Below are 23,713 nucleotides of genomic sequence, written 5' to 3' on the forward strand. Positions count from 1 at the left end.
GGAGGTGAGAGGAGATTAAAAGGGGATCAGCATCTTCCCAAGATTCCCGCACAGCCTCAGGTGACACCATCCTGCACTGAGGAGTCCCCTATCGAAGACTACAAGCTAAACTCTTGTTGAGGGTATCTGGCATTGGAATATGTCTGTGACGGGGCAGGGGGCTGGGGGTGCAGGAGGACAGACTAGACCAAGACCAGTCTGCCTCTTTTGGCTCTGGGTGAGCTGACGTATCCCCCAACTGCTCATGCCAATATCTCCAGTAGCAAGACCCAGTCAGCCATCGATGCCATCGGGCCAAACAATTGATGGTGACAGCTCTCCAGACCCAACGGTGACCTTGGGGTGCCCTGGGCGTCCCCCTGAAGAGAGGTCCTCTGTGTCTACTTGTACTTCCCAAGCGCTTAGTACAGTGCTCTGCACACAGTAAGCGCTCAATAAATACCATTGAATGAATGAATGAATGAATGAGGTCCCAACCCTACCTCCGCCAAGCTAGCTCTCTTCCTTCCTTCAAGGGCCTACTTAGAGCTCACCTCCTCCAGGAGGCCTTCCCACACTCAGCCCCCTCCTCCTCCTCTCCATCCCCCCCACCTTACCTACTTCCCCTCCCCACAGCACCTGTATATATGTACATATGTTTGTATGTATTTATTACACTATTAATTTATTTTATTTGTACATATTTATTCTATTTATTTTATTTTGTTAACATGTTTTGTTCTCTGTCTCCCCCTTCTAGACTGTGAGCCCACTGTTGGGTAGGAACCGTCTCTATATGTTGCCAACTTGTACTTCCCAAGCGCTTAGTATAGTGCTCTGCACACAGTAAGCACTCAATAAATACGATTGAATGAATGAATGAATGCTTGCATGTTCCTGCATTACACTGCTAGTCCTGAGGGCTTATGGGCCAGGCTTTGAGCCTGGTACCATTGTCGTTGTGTAGGGGTTGTCAGTGTGAAGGGGCCCAGGGATTGTCAGTCTGGTCTTATGTCTAGCAGAGCATTCGTTCATTCATTCAATCGTATTTATTGAGCGCTTACTGTGTGCAGAGCACTGTACTAAGCGCTTGGGAAGTACAAGTTGGCGGGAAGCAGCATGGCTCAATGGAAAGATCACGGGCTTTGGAGTCAGGGGTCATGGATTCAAATCCCAGCTCCGCCAATTGTCAGCTGTGTGACTTTGGGCAAGTCACTTAACTTCTCTGTGACTCAGTTACCTCATCTGTAAAATGGGGATTAAGACTGTGAACCCCACGTGGGACAAGCTGATTACCTTGTATCCTCCCCAGCACTCAGAACATGCTTTGCACATAGTAAGCGCTTAATAAAATGCCATTATTATTATTATTATTATTATTATTATTATTATTATATAGAGACTGTCCCTACCCAACAATGGGCTCACAGTCTAGAAGGGGGAGACAGACAACAAAACAAAACATGTGGACGGGTGTCAAGTCGTTAGCCCCTGTATTGGGAACATTTTTTTAATGGTATTTGTTAAGTGCTTACTATGTGCCAGACACTGTTTTAAGCGCTGGGGTAGATACAAGGTAACCCAGTTGGACACAGTCCCTGTCCCACATGGGGCTCACAGTCTTATTCCTCATTTTACAGATGAGGTAACTGAGGCACAGAGAAGTGAAGCTACTTGCCATTCAGCGCTTAGAACAGTGCTTTGCACATAGTAAGCGCTTAACAGATGCCATCGTTATTATTATAAGGACACACGGGAGACAAGATTAGAACCCAGGCATTTATGACTCTCAGGCCTGTGCTGTATGCAGCAGGCCATGCTGCTTCATGCTTGACCAGGGCCAGGCCCAGCCCTCCCTATAGGGGACTGGGATCCAATTCTCCAGTCTGTTCCCAGCACTGGCCCTTTCACATTTCCTCTCCCCATTCTTCATTGACACCAGTGGAGCATAAGGGCTTTCCTGGGAGAACATGGAGCCGATCCAGTGGCTAGAGAGCCTGCTCTTCTGGCCATAAGCCCAGACCAGAGCTTCACCTAGGAAGCAGCATGGCCTAATGGAAAGAGCATGGGTTTGGAAGTCAGAGGTCATGGGTCCTAATCCTGGCTCCTCCATGTGTCAGCTGTGTGACTTTGGGCAAGTCCCTTAACTTCTCTGTGCCTCAGTTACCTCATCTGTAAAATGGGGATTAAGACTGTGAGCCCCATGTGGGACAACCTGATTACCTTGTATCTACCCCAGCACTTAGAACAGTGCTTGGCATATAATAATAATAGTAATAATGGCATTTTTTGAGGGCTTACTATGTGCAAAGCACCGTTCTAAGCACTGGGGAGGTTACAAGGTGATCAGGTTGTCCCACGGTGGGCTCACAGAGTAATATAGTAAGAGTTTAACAAAAACCATCATTGATTATTATTATTATGCACCAGGCTCACAGCCTATCACAGAAGCCTCCGGGACCAGCATCAGAACCCAGGAGCACATGAATGGACACACACGACCTCTGGTTTGAATTCCAAGCTGGAATCCAGAGCGATAATTCTGAAAGGCCCTCTGTCTAGATGGGAATTCAAGGAGCCAGCTGGATTTGCCAGCTCCTTGAGACCAGTAATCAGTTGTATTTACTCTAGTGAACTCTCCCTAGGACTTAGAACAGTGCTGTGTACAAAGGAGGCATTCAGTCAGCACTACTGAATGAGTAAGTGTTTGAACAGGTGTTCCTGGTCCTAGGAGGAGAGCACAGATCCTTCTTCATCTGGGGAGCCCAAGGAAAGGGGCTGCACTACCCCTCTGAGGGAGAGGGGGTTCAATGGAGTCTAAGCGGGGTCTCGAGGTGGATGAGGTAGAGGAATTTATCTGGTCATTCCCTTCCCTTTCAGAATAATGGCCTTAGGCTGGGGCAGTTGTGGGCCTGGGAATCAGATGGTCCTGGGTTCTAATCCCAGCTCTGCCACATGTCTCTGTTGTGACCCTGGGCAAGTCACTTTACTTTTCTGGGCTGTAAAATGGGGATTAAGCGTGTGAGCCCCATGTGGGACAGGTGCTGTGTCTAACCTGATTAAGTTGTATCTATCCCAGAGTTTAGAACAGTGCTTGGCACATAGTAAGCCCTTAAAGTACCATAGTTATTATTATTGTGGCACTGGGGATGCTCCACTTCCAGGAGCCTGCCAAGTTCCCGCCCCCATTTCTGTTTCCTGCTGGTGCTGCTGGGATGTAGTGAGCCTGGACCTGAGATTGAAGGGCTCAGTCTCCCTAGCCTTGGGCATCCAGATCCTGCCTCCCCACTACCCTCGAACACCAGCACCCCAGTCAATCACCCTCTCCCATCCCTTCCTCAGACTCGAAGCAGAATGGGGATGCCAATGTGGCGCTGTCGGAGGAGGAAGAGGGAGCCAGCCTCACCCAGCCCCTGGCCTCGGCCCCTGGGGAGCGCAGGTCCCTGAGGCGCTCCAGCTCGCGCGACAAGAGTAAGAAGGCGGCCACCTGCTTCCTGCTTAGCGCCGGGGACTACACATGTGCTGCCGATGGCAGCGTCCACAAAGGTAGGAGCTGGGCCATGGCCTCAGGGATGTGGGGCCGGGATGAGGGATGGTTTGGCTGGGCCCCCTCTGCTCCCAGTGGGGATTATAATTCCATCCCCTCTACCACTGAAGCCCCCACAAAGAATCGCCCAGTTTTCCCCTTCTCCTGTGCCTCCTTTGGCCTGGGGCTCTGGGCAGCTCCACCCCCTAGCCTGGATTCCCAGGGGTCTCTTTGGGCCCTGCCCAGCCTTCTCTGATCCCCTGTTGCCAGTTTTTCTCTCCCTTCTCCACCTCAAACCCATCCTCTCCCTCTGCTCTGGGCTCCACCTCCTCCCTGCCTCCCTCTTTGTTGTCTGCTGCTCCGCTGTCTCTCCCCCAGAGTCTGACCTCCACGGCCCAAATGATCTCCCTAGCTCTGCCCCAACTCAGGGGCCACCTCTCATGCTCATAGTCCTTCTTGATGCCCCAGAACTAGCTGGCTGCTGCCCTGGTCTCCTTCACTCTGCTCCTTTTTTTCCCTTTCTCCTCCTGGCTTCGTTACAGAGTTTCAAAGGGGGCCAGAAGCAGGAGGCAACCAACTGGGCAAACATGGCCCAGCCCCGCTCCCCATCCCTTCACCCTTTCACCATCTTCTGGTCTCTCTCTCTGTCGGGATTCCAGTGCAGCTCTGGGCTCTCTTCAGGCTCTCACCACAATGCCTGAGGCCTTTTCTCCTCTGGGTTGCAGCCAAGAGATGATCCACTGCCAGCAGAACCCCTTGAGAGTCCCCTGGCTGGACATTTGAGGCATCCCCCTGGCACAGTTCAGCACTCCATTCCCTGAGCCAGTGCAGCCCAGGGCAGTTTGGAGCAGGTAGTTGCAGTGGCTTCCCAGGACAGAACAATCTCCTCCCTCCCACCCAACTCTGACTCCCCTTGAGCCTCAGACATGAAGTCCTGTGGCCCAGAGCCACAGCCATGCCCTCACTGCTCTCTCATCCCTTGCAGGCTGTGGCTTCAATAGGCCAAGCTAGAGAGAGGGAACAAGGACCATCTAGACCATCCTATATTACAACTCTCAAGCAGCCAGGGCCCCCCAAAAGACTCTCTCTCCACACACACTTGGTTTAGCAAACACAGGAGTGTGCGAAAAGGGAGACAGTGAGAGGCCGACAAGGGGCCGTTCTCATACTGGAGACTTGCTTGAGTCTTCCCTACTGAGTTGCTGAGATCCTTGGGGGAAGCTCGTGACCGAATGGATAGATCACAGGCCTGGAGGTCATAAGGATCTGGGTTCTAATCCTGACTCCGCCACTTGCCTGCTGTGTCACCTAGGCAAGTCACTTAACTTCTCTGGGCCTCAGTTACCTCATCTATAAAAAGGAGATTAAGACTGTGAACCCCAAGTGGGACATGGACTATATCCAAACTCAGAAACTTGTATCTACCCCATTGCTTAGTACAGTGCCTGGCACTTAGTAAGCACCTAACAGATACCATTTTTTTTTAAAAAAACTCCTCAACCTCTCTGCTTCCGTGACCTCTCAGAAATCCCTGGGTGAGAGCAGGCCTTCAGGGCAGGGCAGGAGTTTCCTTGACACATCATTATTCTCAAGACCACAAATTCTGGGAACTGGAGCTCCAGGGTTTAACGTGCAGCCCCATCTCTTAAGTAGATTTGGAGCCAGGGCCATGCTGAGTACTGGCTGCCGTCAAGGCCAGGTGGTGAGCTCATTCAGAGGAGGCAGGAGATGGTTGCTGAGGGGTTTGTGGTTGGCCAATGGCTCAGTTCTTTGCAAGAGAGAAGTCACTCTCCCAGCCTCTTTCTGGGCTCAGATCTCTCTGATCTCACATCCACCTATCTGCTCCCCAGTCACTACCATTCCAAGGTGTTTCTTGTTTGAAGGCATCCAGAGGATGCCTTTCTCTCTTTCTGCCAACCCGTGTGTCTGGGATGTGTCCTGAGGAGTGGATTAGTGGTGAGGTTGACCTAATTGATATGTTGAATGACAGGTTTAATTCCCATGGAGCTCATTTGTGGGAGGTTGAGGGGGTTGAGTCTTATCCAGACAGAGGAGGAGGTGGTCAGAGGAGGGGTCAGGCCTGGGTGCATGTTGGGATGGGTGGGGGGAGGAAAGGAAGGGCAATGGAGGCCAACATGTCATGGCTACTGGAATGGGAAATGATCATGCGTCTGCATTTCCATGTAACAGCATGGCCTGGTGAATAAGAGCCCAGGCCCGGGAATCAGAAGGACCTAGGTTCTATCCCAGCTCCACTTTTTGCCCTGACCTTGGACAAGCCACTTAACTTCTCTGGGCCTTAGTTGTCTCATCTCTAAAGTGGTGATTAAGACTGTGAGCCCTGGGTGGGACATGGAATTTCTCCAACCTGATTAGCTTCTAGCTACCCCGTCACTTAGTAAGGTGCCTGGCACGTAGTAAACACTTAACAAATACCGTTAAAAATGATTCCAGTTATTTAAGAAACAGAATGGCCTAGTAGAAAAAGCACAGGCCTAGGAGTCAGAAGGTCATGGGTTCTAATGCCGGTTCTGCCACTTGTCTGTTGTGTGACCTTGGGCAAGTCACTTCACTTCTGTTATCTCATTTGTAAAATGGGGATTAAGACTGTGAGCCCGATGTGGATCAGGGTCTATGTCCAACTCGATTTGCTTGTCTTCCCGCCCCCAAATGCTTAGTACAGTACCTAACACATAGTAAGTGTTTAACAAAGACCACACATTATTATTATTAGCAGGCCGAATGCTACTGGGACTGACTTACCACACATGTGGGTGTCTGGGGCTGAGGAATCAGAAGTGCAGGCAAGCCTGACTTAGCATGTGTATGTGTGTACGCGCACACACGTGCACAGACACGGTGGGCAGCGTTGGAGGAATGCATCTGTTCCTGTTCTAATCCACGTGTTGCCGTGTGTATAGTAAGACCAGGCTGGGTCCGGGGGCGGCGGGGGGGTGGCACCAACCTTGCTCGCACCATCATGCAATTTCCTAGGGGAAGAGGCCCCCGGGGGGTCTGCCGGCCAAGGCTGTCTGTTTGTGAAATGCCTCTACATGGCGCCTTGGCAACGAGCACGTTTCTGAACCAATTAAAGTGGCCTTCGCGCACACCCAGGTGGGTTGCTGGGAAACCAGCCCCGCTGCCAGCAAACGCGGCAATTAGCATCACGGAACTGCCCATCGTCCTGCCGTTCTCTCCGCCCTGCCAGCCCCATCCGGGCTCGGCGGCAGCAGCCGGTGAGCAGCTGTCAGCCTGGATCCCTGTGTTGTCACTGTGGGTGTCTCCCCCGGCCGCTTGTTCAGATGGCATCAGTGGTCCCCAGGCCCGTTACTCTGGAAGGAGAGAGGCTACCCACGTTGTTCAGAGCCCACCCAGGCCCGTTCAGCGAGAGTGATTGGGATATTTATTCAGTGCTTACTAGGAGCCAAGCACCATACTGGTCGCTAGGATAGATACAGTACATTAGGTCAGAAACAGGCCCTATCTCAGTGTGGCTCAATGGAAAGAACACAGGCTTTGGAGTCAGAGGTCATGGGTTCAGATCCTGGCTCTGCCAATTGTCAGCTGTGTGACTTCGGGCAAGTCACTTAAAATCTCTGTGCCTCAGTTGCCTCATCTGTAAAATGGGGATTGAGACTGTGAGCCCCCTTGTGGGACAACCTGATCACCTTGTAACTTCCCCAGCACTTAGAACAGTGCTTTGCACGGCGCTTAATAAACGCCATTATTATTATTATTATCTCACCTGTCTACATGTTTTGTCAGCTGTCTACATGTTTTGTTTTGTTGTCTGTCTCCCCCTTCTAGACTGTGAGCCCATTGCTAGGTAGGGACCGTCTCTATATGTTACCGACTTTTACTTCCCAAGCGCCTAGTACAGTGTTCTGCACACAGTAACTGCTCAATAAATGCGATTGAATGAATGAATGAATCTCACGTAGGGCTCACAGTCAGAGGGGCAGGTCTAACAGGTATTTAACCTCCATTTTGCAGAAGGGAAACCGAGGCTCAGAGAAGTTAAGTGACTGGCCCAAGGTCACACGGTGGTTAAGTGATGGAGCTGGAATTGGAATCCAGATCTCCTGACTCCCAGACTCTTTCCACTAGGTCAAGTTACTTTTCAAGATTTAGGGGAGACTCAGTATGGGCAAAGGCGGGCAATGCTGTCTGGCTCCTTCCAGCCCTGGGGTTCTGAACCCATCTGAGTTCTTTTTGGACTGGTCAAACTCTGGCTTCTAGGATGGGAGAGAAACATCGTGCCTGGTGGTAGTAGCATCTGCGGACCCAGCTCCTGATGTCCTCAAGGGGAGCCTGGTCCTGGCCTCCAGGGTCCAGGCAGCTGAAACAAACTTGTCTCCCAAGAATCGGTGAAACTGGGGGGTCTGCTGAGGCGAGTCCTGCCACACGTGGAATCTTGAGATGTAACAGGGCCAGAGAGTGTTCTCTAGGGTTGGAAGGGTGACCCCATGGCTGGGGAATGTTGGGGTCCTCAGCTGGCTGGGAGACACCCCTCCTGGACACAGAATGGAGGGCAGATGGCTGAAAGCCTATTCAGGAAGAGAGAGCCTCCTCCTTTGTTGAGTTGCCTGGGTTCTCCTCAGCAAGGAGAGGAAGCCCAGGGTCAGGTGCCGCAGAGCCATAATAATAGTAGTAATTATAATAATGGTATTTGTTAAGTGTTTATTATGTTCCAAGCAGTGTTCTAAGCACTGGGGTAAATAGGTTAATCGGGTTGGACACAGTCCCTGTCCCACATGAGCCTCACACTCAATCCCCATTTTACAGATGAGGTAACTGAGGCCTAGAGAAGTTAAATGACTTACCAAAGGTCAAACAGCAGACATTTGGCGGAGCTGGGATTAGAACCCAAGACCTGGTGACTTCTAGGCCCGTGCTTTATCCACTAAGCCATGCTGCTTCTCTTGGGTTGATTTTCAGGGTCGTTTCTGCAGGGGGCATTTCCTTCACCAAAGTTATTTTTCTCAAAGGCCAGCCCGACCAGGCACCCACTTGGGGCTGGGTCTGCTTCTGCCCCGTCCCATCTCACCCTACCCTCCCACATGCTCCCAATCTCCTGCACCTCCCGCCCTCTCCCTGGCCATTTGCCTGGATCAGCTCCACCCTTAGCTGACCATCCTGTTGGCTCTCTGGCCAGCCCTCTGTCCTGGGGTCTCAACACAAATTGTTCCGCTTGCCCCATGCTCTCTCCTGTCAGTACTCCCCTGGCTACATGCCCTCTAAGTCTTTGTCCTCAGTCACAAACTGCCTTGGATAGAGGAACATGGTTGCCACCAGCAACCAGAATCTAAATTAATCGATCAATGGTATTTATTGAGCGTTTAATGTGTGCAGAACACGACTAAGTGCTAAACGAATCTAGGCATCAGCCCTTGGGTGGCTCAGGTATTTGGGCCTCCTCCTGTTGTTCCCTGCCTTTTAGACTGTGAGCCCACTGTTGGGTAGGGACTGTCTCTATATGTTACCAACTTGTACTTCCCAAGCGCTTAGTACAGTGCTCTGCACACAGTAAGCGCTCAATAAATACGATTGATAAATACGATTGATTGCTCCGGGAGAAATCCCCTAAAAACATCTGTTTCTTCCCACGAGCCTCCAGCTGTAGATGACATAAGTGCCCATTCTGGGGAATCAATAGGGTGATGGCCCCCATAACTTTTTGAACTGAACAGATCCCCTCCTACTTAAACTGTGAGCCCTGGGTGGTATAGGGACTGGGTCCAATCTGATGATCTTGTGTCTATCCCAGTGCTTAGTACAGTGCTTGGCACATAGGAAGTGTTTAACAATAATAATAACTGAACTCCCAGAATTGCTTATCCCAGATCTGACAGTATCTGAACATTTCCAATCAGGATTGAAAAGACTCAGAAAGGCAGCTTTCTGGCCTGTTAGTGCTTTGAAGCCTATCTCGTCCCAGTCCCCATTCCCCCTGCCCCCTTTTCATCACTGGGCTCCCAATGAAAAGTTGTCCCCTCTGGTAGACCAGGAATTCAGAGAGTAAGAACAACCCAAACCTGTTCCCTTTGTGACAACCATGGCTTCCCATTTTAGACCTCAGACTAGTGTGACAGGGCTGGTTTAAGGTAGGAGGAGATTGAGGATTGGGCTGGGAACCCTGAAACTGAAGAGCACGTGTGTTTTTTTTTTAATTATTGCATAAATTATTGATGAATTTAATAATTCATCATCATGATTATCCTCCTCCTCCTCCTCCTCATCATTATTATAATATACTAATAACTAATCAGAAAACATTTGACATCCTATGGCCAGAAATAGAACAACCTGAGATGGTAGGCCTTGGTCTGCCTATCTTTCTGTTTGACTGATATCTCAATCCGGGTCTGCAAAGATGCAGAGGAAGAGGCTGGGATGGTCCTGTCCCACCGAGGTGTTGGAGAGTGCCCCGGAGCCCTCAGAGAGGAGAAAGCCTTTCTCTGGGCAGCCCAAAACAGTAGGCTAGAGAAGGGCAGGTGAAGAACATGATTATTGTTGTTATTATTATTATGATGCTTGTTAAAGCACTCACTATGTGTTGAGCACTGTCCTAAGCGCTGGGGTATGTGCAAGTTAATCGTGTCAGATTTTATCTTTGTCTCACATGGGGTTCACAATCTAAGTAGAAGCAAGAACAGGCATTGAATCCCCATTGTACAAGTGAGGAAACTGAGGGACAGGGAAGGTAAATGACGTGCCCAAGGTCACACAGCAGGTAAACAGCAGATTTGGGATTAGAATCCAGATCCTCTGACTCCCAAGATTCCCAGCAAGTCACCTCTTATTCCCACCTGGGACTCCACAGCAGAGGGAACACTCTCATTCATTCAGTCGTATTTATTGAGCACTTACTGTGTGCAGAGCACTGTACTAAGGACTTAGCACTGCACTGTTGCCGGGTGGACTCACAGACAGAGGAGGCACAGCGTGCCACAGGAGTTTAGTATCAGTGACCCGATACTTTCTGTCCTGAAGAGAATGGAGTTGCTGACTGTCCACTAGAAGTAGTAGTTGTAGAAGGAGTAGCATTTATTGAATGCCCGTTTGTGTGGTACACTGTATTAGATGCTTGGGAAGTGTAGCTGTAAGAATTGATGCACTCTTTTCCCACAAGGAGGTTATATTCTAATGGGGGAAACAGTCCAAAATTCTTACCACTAGAGTAGTCAAAATAAACAAGTTGAGTGTACATGAGTGGCTCAGTGGAAAGAGCACGGGCTTTGGAGTCAGAGGTCATGGGTTCAAATCCCGGCTCCGCCAATTGTCAGCTGTGTGACTTTGGGCAAGTCACTTAACTTCTCTGTGCCTCAATTACCTCATCTGTAAAATGGGGATTAAGACTATGAGCCCACCGTGGGACAACCTGATCACCTTGTAACCCCCCCCAACGCTTAAAACAGTGCTTTGCACATAGTAAGCGCTTAATAAATTCCATTATTATTATTACATCTATACAGTGTAAATAGCTTCTGAAAAAAAGAGCAAAACCTTTTCTCTACCCACCCCTCTCAACCCCACAAATGCCTACCCTGGGAGTTCCCGGAGAAGCCGACATGGTCATCCAAGGCCAGGGACCAGTGACCCTCATCCCTATTGGGAAGATCATTTTTCATTCAGCTGGTTCCCATGCCCGCTGATGGATTTTGCATTGGAAAGAGGTTTCCAACCCCCCACAGCTTGAGTTTGAACAGAAAGCTCTCGTTTTGGATGAAGTCAAAGAGCTTTTCAGTTTCCTGGACTTTAGTTATCAACTTTAAATCCTCACGGGTTCCCTCTTGCTGGTCCCCAGGAGCAGAGGGACCACCACGTTTTTGGCAGTGGATGTGGCTTTTGTTCTGAGTGCTTGTTGGTCTAGGGTGGAGACTCAATTTTGTTCCCCTTGGGGGCTCAGCTTGGTCCAAATCATGACAATGAATCAATAAATCAATGAATTGTATTTTCTGAGCAATTACTGTGTGCAGAGCACTGTACTAAGTGCTTGGGAGAGTACAATATAAGAGAGTTGGTAGATATGTTCCCCACCCACAATGAAACGGGCGAGATTCTGGTCCCAACATCACCCTATACCTTCAACTGCCTACTGACTCTGGAGTCACTGAGAATGAGCCCATTGCTGAGTCTGAAATTCCATTCACTCCTTCCTCCCATCTCCCTTCCTTTTTGTTTTTAAAGGTATTTTTTAAGCACTTACTATGTATGTGTCAAACACTGTTCTAAGCACCGGGGTACAAATTAAGTAGATCGGATACAGTCCCCATCCCAAATGGGGCTCACCGTTCCTCTTTGTCCTCGTTTCCCCCCACCCTTTCTTCTCCCCTCGCTCCCTTCTCCCCTCCGTCCCATTACCCCCTCCTCTCCTTCCCGTCTATTCCTGTTTGGAGTGGCACTCTAGACTTTGGCAGCACAGGCTGAAACCCAGTAACCCAAAACAGTAATAAAAGCTCATTTTCCACTATGTTTCCATCAGCTTCAAATGTCAGCATTGCCTATTTCTCCCCCATGAACTCTGCCGGGGTTTTGTGACTCATCTGCCTTCTCCACCCAGTCTCTTCTCCCTGAATTTATGCCATAATCGTAGACTCAATCTAATTTCTATAATTAAGTGGATTCATTTACCTACCAATCCTGGGAGTGCAACAGGTGCGTGAGTCACAGGCCAAGCCCAGGGCCCTGCCTCTCCGGCGCGGCCCAGCAAGAGGGGAAAATAGCCACTGAGGCTGGCCAGAGTGGAGTAGGGGAGTGCTGGGGGACTGACCGCTCTAGGGGAGCAGAGTTTCAGGGGCTCTGTCAGCCGGCCGACCTTCTGGGAGATCCCCAGTCCTTTCCTTTTCAGCTGCTGAGCAAAGCCTGAAACTGCTTCCTGTAACTTACCTCCATTGCTCCTTCCTGCCCGACTTACCCTTCTGACCTCCAAAACCGCTCAGCAAAGACCCTTCATTTTCCCCCTGTCGGGACATCTTCCCTGTGACAGTGGTGCTTGGCCATTTTTAGAATTGGCATTATGCAACTTTGTCGAAAGAATGACTAATGTGCTCACTCTCTTCCTCCTAAAGCACCCAAGACCAGAACTGCAGCAGTGCCCCCGGGCAAGGGCCTGGAACAGCTGCAGTGGATTGCAAAATGACATCACCCTGGGGAGGTGGCAGAGAGGAGGACCAAAGGGTCTCTCAGATAGTTAGTTCTAATGTAGGAAGATGCTCTTCTCATCGCCATTCTAGGATCCCCCCATGCTCTTGCCCCCATTCTCAAGCCCCACTGTTTTGAAGAATCGTTTGCAGGGATGGTGTTCTTGTTACCATTCTAGGATGACCCCATTCTTGTTGGGTCTAGAACAGCATGGTCTCATCAGTGCTCTGGAACTGCATTGTCCCTGGTTCCATTTGAGTTTACACTTTCCAAAGCGCTTAGTACAGGGCTCTGCACACATTAAGTTTTCAATAATTATTAATGAATGAATAAACGAATGAAGAATTGGGGGGTCCCAGCTCCAAAGGCTATCAACTCTTGGCTGGAGGCTGACATACCACCTCTGGTCTCGTATTCCCAGCAGTCCCCTCCTCTTTAATCTCTCCCTCCAGGGAAGCCCCTCCTGCACTGGGGGCGGAGAGTTGGTCCCAAGCTTCCCAGAGGGCAGCAGGGAAAAGGAGAGTCCCAGAGAAGAGCTGCCAAGGTGGCTCCCTTTCCTCTCCTGGCGTCTTGGTGCAGCCCTCTGCTCAGAGGGAGGCCCCCCAGCCCAGAGGCTAGGAAATGAATGGGCCCTGGGATGGGGTCAGCACTCAATCGGGACCCTTCCCCAGAAAGGGGATCCTTTCTGGAATGCCCTCTTCTGGTTCAAGGAGCTGTCATTGCCTTACACTTTTGAGCTCCTGCCTGGACCCTGCCTGGAGACCACCTGTCCTCCAGCCCCACTGTGACCCTGGCCAAGCTCTCTGAGCTCCTGAGTGATCACTCAGCTGGCAGCGGAAGTTGAGCAGCTCCTTCAGTGGCACTTGGGTGGTGGTTGGGACGGTGGTTGGGGCGGTGACTAAGTGGGAGCAAATTTAATGGGCACCGTGCGGGAGCCTGAAGATTTCACGATCTGTCCCATTTGGTCCCCCACTTCTGGCCATCTCCTCATTTCCAGGGTCTCCAGCAGAAGGCGAGACATGTCTGTGGTGGATGGAAAGGGGCCGGGAGCAGATTCCAGAGATGGCACTGTCCCCCACAGGTGAGGGTCCTGGGACAGGAGGCCTGGTGGCCCATCTCCTTTTGTGGGAGAGGGTATCATGGTCCAGCTGAGATGAGAAGCCATGTGACTTAGTGGGAAGAGCACAGGATTGAGGATCAGAGACAGGGACTCTAATCTCACCTCTGCTCCTTGTGTGTTGTATCACCCTGGGCAAGTCACTTAATCTCTTTGCGTCTCAGTTCCCTTATCTGTAAAATGGGGATTCAGTAATAATAATAATGATAATAATAATGATGGCATTTGTTAAGTGCTTTCTATGTGTCAAGCACTGTTCAGTACCTGGTCCTCCTCTTCAGTTTACAAACTTTGCTTAAGAATGTGATTCATCTGTTTGCATTGTTTCTGACACTGTGCTTAGCACATAGTAAGTGCTTAACACAAACACCATTATTTGCACTTAGTGGACTGATCTTTTAATCCAGAGCACCCCTTGGAACTGCTCCCCAATAGATCTGAGCACAGAGACCTTTTCTTTATGGTACTTGTTAAGCACTGTTTATGTTCCAGGCACTGAACTAAGCACTGGGGTAGATAAAAGCTAATCATGTTGGACACAGTCCAAGTCTCACAGGGGGCTCACAGTCTTAAACCCTATTTTTACAGATGAGGTACCTGAGGCACAGAGAAGTTAAGTGACTTGCCCAAGTCCACACAGCAGACAAGTGGTGTAATTGGGATTAGAACCCAGCTCCTTCTGACTCCCAAACCCACACTCTATCCACTAGGTCATGCTGCTTCTTGACCCATTAGCCAAGGGCACATGGAGAGGACAGTGACTCGAGTCCATTACAAGTCTCTCTGGCATTCCCTATATGCCAGGACCATAGGCCTTGAACACAAGAGCCCTGCTGCTAGTTAGCCATTCTTCCTTCTCTGGCCTGAGTGCCAACACTGCACAGACCTCTGAACTTGAGTCTGTGGGGAAGGAGGGAAAGACAGAGGATGGAAAAATGGTCAGTACAGTTCTCTGCGCACAGGGAGTGCTCAGTAAATGCTATCGACTGATTTTGTGCCCTCTGGGACTGCTAGGTGATGGAGGAGACAGGCTACACTTTCTCTCTCTCCCTGTTTCTCCCCCAATTTGTACTGGGCACTTAGGGAAGTGAAGTGGAAGGGGGAAACCCAGCCCCTGACAGTGAGGCTCTAGCAGACTTGACGGGGGAGTTGGATGTTTCCAGAGTGCAGGAGACTCATCTATTACTCTATTTATCTATTTACTTATTACTCTATTTATCTATTTATTTTATTTGTACATATTTATTCCATTTATTCTATTTTGTTAATATGTTTTGTTTTGTTCTCTGTCTCCCCCTTATAGACTGTGAGCCCACTGTTGGGTAGGGACTGTCTCTATACGTTGCCAGTTTGTACTTCCCAAGCGCTTAGTACAGTGCTGTGCACACAGTAAGCACTCAATAAATATGATTGAATGAAAAGGAGACAGAGATGCAGAAAATAAGGCACCTATAAGCACAAACTATAGAAACTTGCATACTGTTCATAGGTGTTTGTGAATGCTTGGAAGTATCTGTTTGCTAGAGGGGAGCTTGGGTAATTGGTATTCTCTGAGCTGGGCATAGTTAATTGGGGAAGTCTTCCTGATGGATGAGGGATTTTAGTAACTTTTGGAAGGAGGAAAGGGATGGGTTGAAGAGAAGAAATGGCGGTGGATTCCGGGTAAGACAAGAATGGCATAAGTTTTAGAGGAGGAAGGGAAGATTGAAGACAGGGTGTTGTGGGGGTTCCTTGTCTTTCAGCTCCCAGACAATTGAGACTGACACTTAGAGCATTCCAGCCATGCCCAGAGGACAGTCGGTCAGTCAGTCATATTTGAAGGTGCCCAAAAGGCCCTCCTATTCATTCATTCGTTCATTCATTCAATCTTATTTATTGAGTGCTTACTATGTGCAGAGCACTGTACTAAGTGCTTGGGAAGTACAAGTCAGCAGTATATAGAGACGGTCCCTACCCAACAATGGGCTCACAGTCTAGAAGGGGGAGACAGACAACAAAACAAAACGTGTAGGCAAGTGTCAAAATCGTTAGAACAAATAGAATTAAAGCTATATGCACATCATTAACAAAATAAATAGAATAGTAAATATGTACAAGTAAAATAAATAGAGTAATAAATGTGTACAAATATATATACAAGTGCTGTGGGGAGGGGAAGGAGGTAGGATGGGGGGCTGAGGAGGAAGAGAGGAAAAAGGGGGCTCAGTTTGGGAAGGTCTGTTGAAGAAGGTGAGCTCTCAGTAGGGCTTTGAAGGGAGGAAGAGAGCTAGCTTGGCGGATGTGTGGAGGGAGGGCATTCCAGGCCAGGGGAAGGATGTGGGCCGGGGGTCGACGGCGGGACAGGCGAGAACTAGGTCCAGTGAGGAGGTTAGCAGCAGAGGAACAGAGGGTGTGGGCTGGACTGTAGAAGGAGAGAAGGAGGTGAAGTAGGAGAGGGTGAGGTGATGGAGAGCCTTGAAGCCGAGAGTGAGGAGTTTTTGCATGATGGACTTCCATAGCTTCAGGCCCAGGGCTCTGCAAAGTTGGGGGGACTGGCGAGGCCTGGGGCCAGGGGGCAGGAAATTTAGCTTCCCAGGCCTGGGTCACCCATGACACATTGTTCATGTGAAATCTGCTTTTGGGATCCCCTGGCAGGAAAGGAGGGGAGTGGGAAGCAAGTGGCCCAGAGCCCCTTGGTTCTCCCTGATGCATCTCACAGCCCAACCAATGCTCTCGCCGTCTCAGCTCCAGAGCCGTTTGGGAGGAGGAAGGGGGTTAACCAGCTTCCTGGATCTTTTGCCTGGGCCCCTCCCCTCAGCAGCCCAGTTTATTCAGTAGCCCAGCTCCTCTTGCTCACGGCCTCTGTGGCTCTTCCAAGCCCCTGTTGGAGTAGAACTGGCCCAGGGTTTTCCCATTAGGGCTTTTCAGCTGTTCCCACCTGAGTCTTTTGGGTGTTGGTTCTGTCTGGGACCCCAAAAATCCTTCTCAGTGGGTTCAGGTGCTCAGGACCACCACTCAGACTTTCCCAGATCCAGGAGATTTTTGGGCCAGAAGAGAAAGGGTTCACATCCTCTGGACATGGTTGGAGGAGGGGAGCAGGGTGAGGGGAATGAGAGTGAGGTGAGGGGAGTTGGGGAGGAAGGATAATAATAATACCAGTGGTAGTACCAGGTTGATACAGAATTATCAAGTCGGACATAGTCTCTGTCCCACATGGGGCTCACTGTCTTTAAGAAGGAGGGAGATGTTAAATCCCCATTTTACAGCTGAGGAAACTGAGGCATAGTGAAGCAATTTACCCAAGGTCACTCAGCAGGCAGAAGACCAAGCCGGGATTAGAACCAGCTCCTCTGATTCCCAGTCTTGTGCTCTTTCCAGATGAGCAGACTGACTGTACTAGCAGACTGTATTGCCCCTGGGGTCCCCAATTTCAACACTGGCTATCCTTCCCCATCTGGTCCCAGCTCAGGGGTCCTACAGACCCTGCCCCAGCCACCAAGTCCCCCCTCCTGAGGACTCCCCATGCTCCCTCAATTCTCCACCATACTCTGGTTTTCCCAGCCAGACTCAGTGGGAGGAAATCCCAGTCCTGAGGCAGCCCCGGGTGCCTTTTCTGGGATCCAAGAGCAGGTCATCTCTGAGGTGCAGACAGGGGTTCGCTCCTCTGCCCTCACCCCCGATTTCTGTCTGGAGGCTGGAAGGCGCTGCCCTCTGTAGCCCCAGGGAGGACACCTGCTACCACGTAGGTGATGGAGTTTCTGTTTTGGAAATCCAGGTGAGAGAGATAGAGAAAGTGCGTGTGGGAGCCCAGGGGAGAGAGACAGGTCCCCAAGAGGCTCCTGGAGCAAGTGGACTGCCTAGGAAAAAGCCACAGTCTCTTTAGGTTGGATTTGAACCCACCACCTGACAGGCCTGGGCCATGAAGATGCAGTTAGGTGAGCAGGAAGTGAAGACTTTACCACTGTTCAGGCCTCAGCTGAGCCAACGCCACAGACTTGGTACCTAAGAGGACCCAGCCAAATCATTTTTCTTTTTTTATGTTATTTGTTAATTACTTAGTATGTGTCAGTCAATCAAACAATGGTATTTATTGAGCGCTTACTATGTGCAGAGTATTGTACTAAGCACTTGGGAAAGTGCAGTATAGCAGGTAGAAACATTCCCTGCTCGCAACAGTCTATAGAGTCATCCACTGTACTGAATGCAGGGACAAATACCAGTCAATCAGGCGGGATACAATTCCTGTCTCACATGGGGCTCACAGACCAAGTAGGAGGAAGGACAGGTAGAACGTGAACCCTGTTCAACCTGAATATCTATCCCAGTGCTTAGTACAGTCCTTGGCACGTTGTAAGCATTTAATAAATTCCTCAATCATTATTATTAGGTAGTCAATCCCCATTTTACAGACAAGGCAACTGAGGCACTGAGAAGTTAAATGACTTGCCCAAGGTCACCCAACGGACAATTGGTGGAGCCAGGCTTAAAACCAAAGTCCTGTGATTCCCAGGCCCGTGCTCTTTCCTCTAGGCCATGCTGCTTTTCAGCTTCTCATACTGGTTCCCCTTGGCTCCCTGGCCCACCTTGGCATTGTGCTTCTTCATGGGATCACCTTCTGTCCTCCTGTCTGCCCTGGGCATATGCAGGTGCTGGTGCCCGGTCCTCTGGACTCTTGCTGCAATGGGTGGAGGGACAGACACCCCATTGAGTTGGACTGGCTGGGGTTGGGAGTTCGTCTGCAAAATGCTGGAGGCTTGGGCTGACCAGCCAGGCTAAGGGACCTAGTTCATCCTGGAGAACTCCTTGATCAGGATCCAGAGAGGGACACCCGTGGGACATCCTTTCACATCTGGCCTCTGTGGTCCCTAGCCAGGGGTCCTGCCAGGGCTGTCAGGGGGAGGGAGGGCTCAGGGAGATGGAGCCATCCTGAGGCCTGGCTAACAGACGCCCCCCCCTGCCACCGGCTTCCCCTGCCCTGGACATTGCCCAGATCCCTGGCCTGCACAGGCAAGACCACATTTTTCATCGAGAGTAACTATTTTTCTATTTCTTCTAACGACCACTCCTTGCTTCTCCCTGGTCATCCTCCGACCACTCTGGCCTCCCTATGGCCCTTGTCTCCCCAGTGGCAGATGTCTCCCTGGCGGACCTGTGGGGTTCCCCTTGCTCATCCCGGCTGGCTTCACATTTTGCTCAGAACCACAGCAGCCTGCATCCAGGGCTGGAGCATCCCCTCTCTACCCTGCCCCCTTCCTCGGCTTGGCTCTGGGGCTTGGCTCACCCAGGGGACCTACTCGGGCTCTGCTGTCCCAGTCCCTGTTCCTGCCAAAAGGCCAAGTGGACACAAATGTCCTCCCAAACAATGGGAGAGGGACCTGTAGCCCACTGTGGGATCCATGACCTGGGCCTCTGAGCTCTTTCTACAAGGATTGGGGGGACAGCCCCAATCTGTCCCTGGAGGGAGGGGAACTCTCCTGGAGACTTGGGGGAAGATGCTTGAGGGTGTTGGGGGGGGTGGATCTGAAGACTTGGAGGGAGAAGCTGGAGGCCTGGGGGAAGATACTAGAGCTTGTTGTGGGAAGGGAATATTTCATATTTTTGTGTTGCCCCCCAAGCGCTTAGTACAATGCCTGGCATGCAGTAAGCCCGCAGTAAATATTATTGATTGATAGATGCCTGGGGGAGAAGCTTCTCCTAGAGGCTTGGGAGAAGATGACTCAGTTCTCTCATCTACACAATGGGGATTAATAATAATAATAATAATAATAATAATAATAATAATGGCATTTGTTAAGTGCTTACTATGTGCAAAGCACTGTTCTAAGCACTGGGGGGAATACAGGGTGATCAGGTTGTCCCACGTGGGGCTCACAGTCTTAATCCCCATTTTACAGATGAGGTAACTGAGGCTCAGAGAAGTTAAGTGACTTGACCAAGGTCACACAGCAGACATGTGGCAGAGCCAGGATAAGAACCCATGACCTCTGACTCCCAAGCCCGGGCTCTTGCTGCTGAGCCACACTGCTTCTCAAGATTGTGAGCCCCATGTGGACTGTGTCCAACCTGATTATCTTGTAATCTACCCTGGTGCTTAGTACAGTACCTGGTACATAGTAAGTGCTTAGCAAATTCCATTAAAAAAAAAGATGCTGAGGGCCTGGAGGAAGAGAATATTTCCTGAAGGCTTGGAGATAGGTGCTAGAGATCTGGGGGAGGAGAGGATTTTCTGGAGGATTGGGGGAAGCTGCTGGAAGCCTGGGCCAGTCAGGCTTACGAGAGTGCCCAGCTCAGCCTGGTGAAGTTCCCATCTCACCCAGAGACCATCCAGTGGGGAACCACCAAAACTCACTCCATCCCCAGGTCCACTGACTTCTTTGAGGCTGGTGGACCCTGACACCCCAGAGCATCGGGACTGAAAGGGCAGGTGAGGGGGCCTGACCCTGAGCCCTGGGCAATACCCTGGCACTCTTTTTCTTTCTTTCTTTCTTTCTTTCTTTCTTTCTTTCTTTCTTTCTTTCTCTCTTTCTTTCTCTCTTTCTCCTTTCTTTCTTCCTTTCTCCTTCTTTCTCCCTTTCTCTTTCTCCCTTTCTCTTTCTCTCTTATTTTCTTTCTTGCTTTCTCTTTCTTTCTTTCTTTCTTTCTTTTTCTTTCTTCATTTCCTTTTTTCTTTCTTTCTTTCTTTCTTTCTTTCTTTCTTTCTTTCTTTCTTTCCTCTTTCTCTCTTTCTCTCTTTCTCTCTCACTTTCTCTCTTTCTCTCTCTCTCTTTCTTTCTCTCTCTCTCTTTCCTTCCTTCCTTCCTTCCTTCCTTCCTTCCTTCCTTCTTTCTTTCTTTCTTTCTTTCTTTCTTTCTTTCTTTCTTTCTTTCTTTCTTTCTTTCTTTCTTTCTCTCTCTCTCTCTTTCCTTTCTTTCTTTCCTTTCCTTTCTTTCCTTTCTTTTTTCCTTTCTTTCTTTTCTTTCCTTCCTTCCCTCCCTCCCTCCCTCCCTCCTTCCTTCCTTCTTTCCTTCCTTCCTTCCTTCCTTCCTTCCTTCCTTCCTTCCTCCCTCCCTCCCTCCCTCCCTCCCTCCGTTCGTATTTTTTGAGTGCTTGCCCTTTGCAGACCACAGTTCTAAACTCTTAGGAGAATTCAATATAACAATAAACAGACACATTCATTTATTCAATTGTATTTACTGAGCGCTTATTGTGTGCAAAGCACTGTACTAAAGTGCTCAGTAGAGTACAATTCCCTGCCCACAATGAGGTTATAGTCTAAAGGGGGAGACAGATAATATTATGAATAAATAAGTAAATCAATTACAGATATGAATAAATAAATTTCAGGTATGTAATTCAGCCCCAGAGCAGCTCAGCCCTGGCCACCAGTCCTCCCTCCGGCCCTGCCTTGGAGCCATGGCATCAACGCCCACAGTCTTCCTCTCCCTTGGCACCTCAGCTCTCAGGTCGACCAAGGGGCAGCAGCACAAGGGGCAGCCGCGGACCCCTCCCCTTACCCACTGTGCCCTGCTGCTCGACTCCTTGGCTCCAATGCCTCATCGGCTTGGGGGTGACGGTTTATAGCTCCATCTAATCCTGTTCCATTTCTCCCCGAGAAGGGATTGCCGAAAGAGAAACGTGCGTCCCAGCGTCTCACGCCCGTATTCTTTAAACGCAGAGGCCTGCCAAGACGTCCTCTCTTCCAATTACCCTCAAGCAGAGGTTGTTACCTTCTCTTAAAGCTCTGCCAGCACAACAGCGCAAAGTGGCAAACGGACGGACAGACAGATGGACTGCGGGAGGCTATAGGGAGCTCTGAAAACCCGGCAAGGATTTTACAAGCTGAAAGACTCTGAAATCCTTGTGTTGGCAGAACCAGGCCGGACCTTCCCAGCCCCGGAAACTGGAACGGTCCTAGTGTTTCCCTGTTGTAATGTACATTGAAGAAGATATACATGCATTCGTAAATATATATCCATACTTCCTGTAAGCTTGTTTGTAATGCATGTGTTGCTCAGTGGTCCGTCTACCGTGTCAGCCTCCGCCCTCCTTCCAAGTCCTATTTCTGGTCCCCTGGATCCACGTTGATTATTCTGACTGAGTCCATCTCCTTGTGCTCTGGTTGCCCGGACAGCGCGGCGATGCCCGATGGGACTCTGGTCACTGACCCCTGGAGTAGCCTGGGATGGGGCCGAGGGACCCGCCGGACTTGACGCCTTCTGGCTCAATACGAAGTCCCCCGATGGGGGTCCTCCCCTCCACCCCTCGCCCCAGCTGTCCATGACCGGCCCTCCCCTATGGGGCCTGTGTTAACTGTAGCCCATGCCTTTCCTTGAAGGGCAAGAGGAAGCTGTTCTGTGGTCTTGTTTTCCTTCCCGTCTCCTTCATCTACTAGTTGTCTTAGGACGGTCCCGACAGGCCTGACGAGAACAATCCACCCCTCCGTCCGCCCCAGTGTCTGAGGAGGGGAGCCTCAGGATGAGGTGAAATAAGCTGCAATATTTCCTGGCCCACCCTCCTCCCTCCCTCCCCATCGCCCCAGTCCCTGGCCAGAGGATGTGTGCAATATAGAGGCAAAGTCTCCCCTTCTCCCTTGGCCTCTGCCCCCCGTTGTTGGTTGTCGTTCAGTTGTCTTTTTGAACGCTGTCTCCTCTCACGGTGTCCACGGCAATACTCCAGTGGGAGCTGGTGTCTTGTACCCGTGCCTTCGCTGTCATTGTGTGCTCACATCCCAATAAAAGGTCCAGAGCCGCCCGGCCTCCCGCTCCTCTGTGTGATTGTGCCTCTGAGTTTCCTTCCTGCGGTCGGTCTCGGCTACCTCGGCCCTGTGCTCCAGCCCCCTCCCCCTGTCAGAGCACTAGCAGCAATTTGCCTGCTCCTCGGCGGGAGTGTTAAGGCCAAGAATCTGTCTCGCCCCAACCAGGCCTGTAGAGGTTATGGCCTGGTACCTCTCTCCCCGAGGGTCTGTGGGCCCACAGACCCTGTGTTGCTCCTCCACTCCAAGATTACGAGGTTCAACGAAAGCATCTCGGGGGCCGACGTGAGCCGTGGAGAGCCAAGCCCGGAAGAAGCCAAGGAAGGACTTACTGAGGAAACAGCATTCCTGAAATGTTCAGCTCCCGAGTCAGCAGCCGGCCCAACAGAGGTGGCTGGCAGCCAGGTGTCACTTAAAGATAAGATCTTTCCTCCCCCCCAGCCTCTTTGGCAGAGGCAGCTAGCTACTCAGCCCCACTCAGCCAGGATAATAATAAGAAGACGTCTAAGGAGAAGAAGTACCTTCTGTGGCTCAGGTGGATGGGAAAAAGCACTGCTGGCTGCTAATGGGATAGGATGCATTGCTGGGTTTATGATGATAATGAACAGTGGAGTCCCAAACTGCTACTGACTTTTGCTGATCGATACAGAAATATTTAATGGTCTGAACTCTGAGCGGAGCATCTCAGAGGCCCAGGAAACCTGATCAATCCCTCGAACGCTAGCAACATGGCCTAGTGGATAGAGCATGGGCCTGCGAGTCAGAACATCATGGGTTCTAATTCTGGCTCTGCCACTTGTCTGCTGTGTGAACTTGGGCCAGTCACTTAACTTTTCTGTGCCTCAGTTCCCTCATCTGTAAAATGGAGATTAAGACTGTGAGCCCCACATGGGACAGGGACTGTGTCCAACCCAATTATCTTTTATCTACCTCAGCTCTTAGCATATAGTGAGTGCTTAACAAATACTATTATTATTATTATTATTATTATTATTATTATTATTATTGTTATTATTATTAATGGAAAGAGCCCAGGCCCGGGAGTCAGAGGACCTGGGATCTCATCCCAGCTCTACCACTTTCCCGCTGCTTGACTTTAGACACTTACTTCACTTCTTGGTACCTCAGTTTGCTCATCTGTAAAATGAGGATGAAATATCTGTTCTCCCTCCTCCTTAGACTTTGAGCCCCAGGTGGGACAGGGATTGTGTCCCATCTGATTGCATTTTATCTAGCC

The 23,713-nt window shown here is 50.2% G+C and overlaps 1 protein-coding gene across 5 annotated transcripts in view; it reads left to right on the forward strand.

Annotated features, from left to right (window-relative positions):
* Positions 1-22,498, forward strand: part of KCNC4 (potassium voltage-gated channel subfamily C member 4) — a 41,110-nt gene extending 18,612 nt beyond the window's left edge. Inside the window, exons 3-5 of one of the 5 annotated variants that reach the window (XM_038749152.1) lie at positions 3,322-3,525; positions 13,647-13,730; positions 21,341-22,498. In XM_038749152.1, coding sequence (XP_038605080.1) covers positions 3,322-3,525; positions 13,647-13,730; positions 21,341-21,393 — 341 coding nt within the window. In that variant the 3' untranslated portion in view covers positions 21,394-22,498. Of the gene's footprint in view, positions 1-3,321; positions 3,526-13,646; positions 13,731-21,068; positions 21,114-21,340 lie in introns of those variants that run through there. The other 4 variants (XM_038749151.1, XM_038749154.1, XM_038749153.1 and 1 more) reach the window with 4 other exon arrangements.
* The last annotated feature ends 1,215 nt before the right edge of the window (positions 22,499-23,713 follow it).

This window comes from Tachyglossus aculeatus, chromosome 7 (assembly GCF_015852505.1).
Source record: "Tachyglossus aculeatus isolate mTacAcu1 chromosome 7, mTacAcu1.pri, whole genome shotgun sequence".
In the NCBI taxonomy this organism is placed as follows: domain Eukaryota; kingdom Metazoa; phylum Chordata; class Mammalia; order Monotremata; family Tachyglossidae; genus Tachyglossus; species Tachyglossus aculeatus.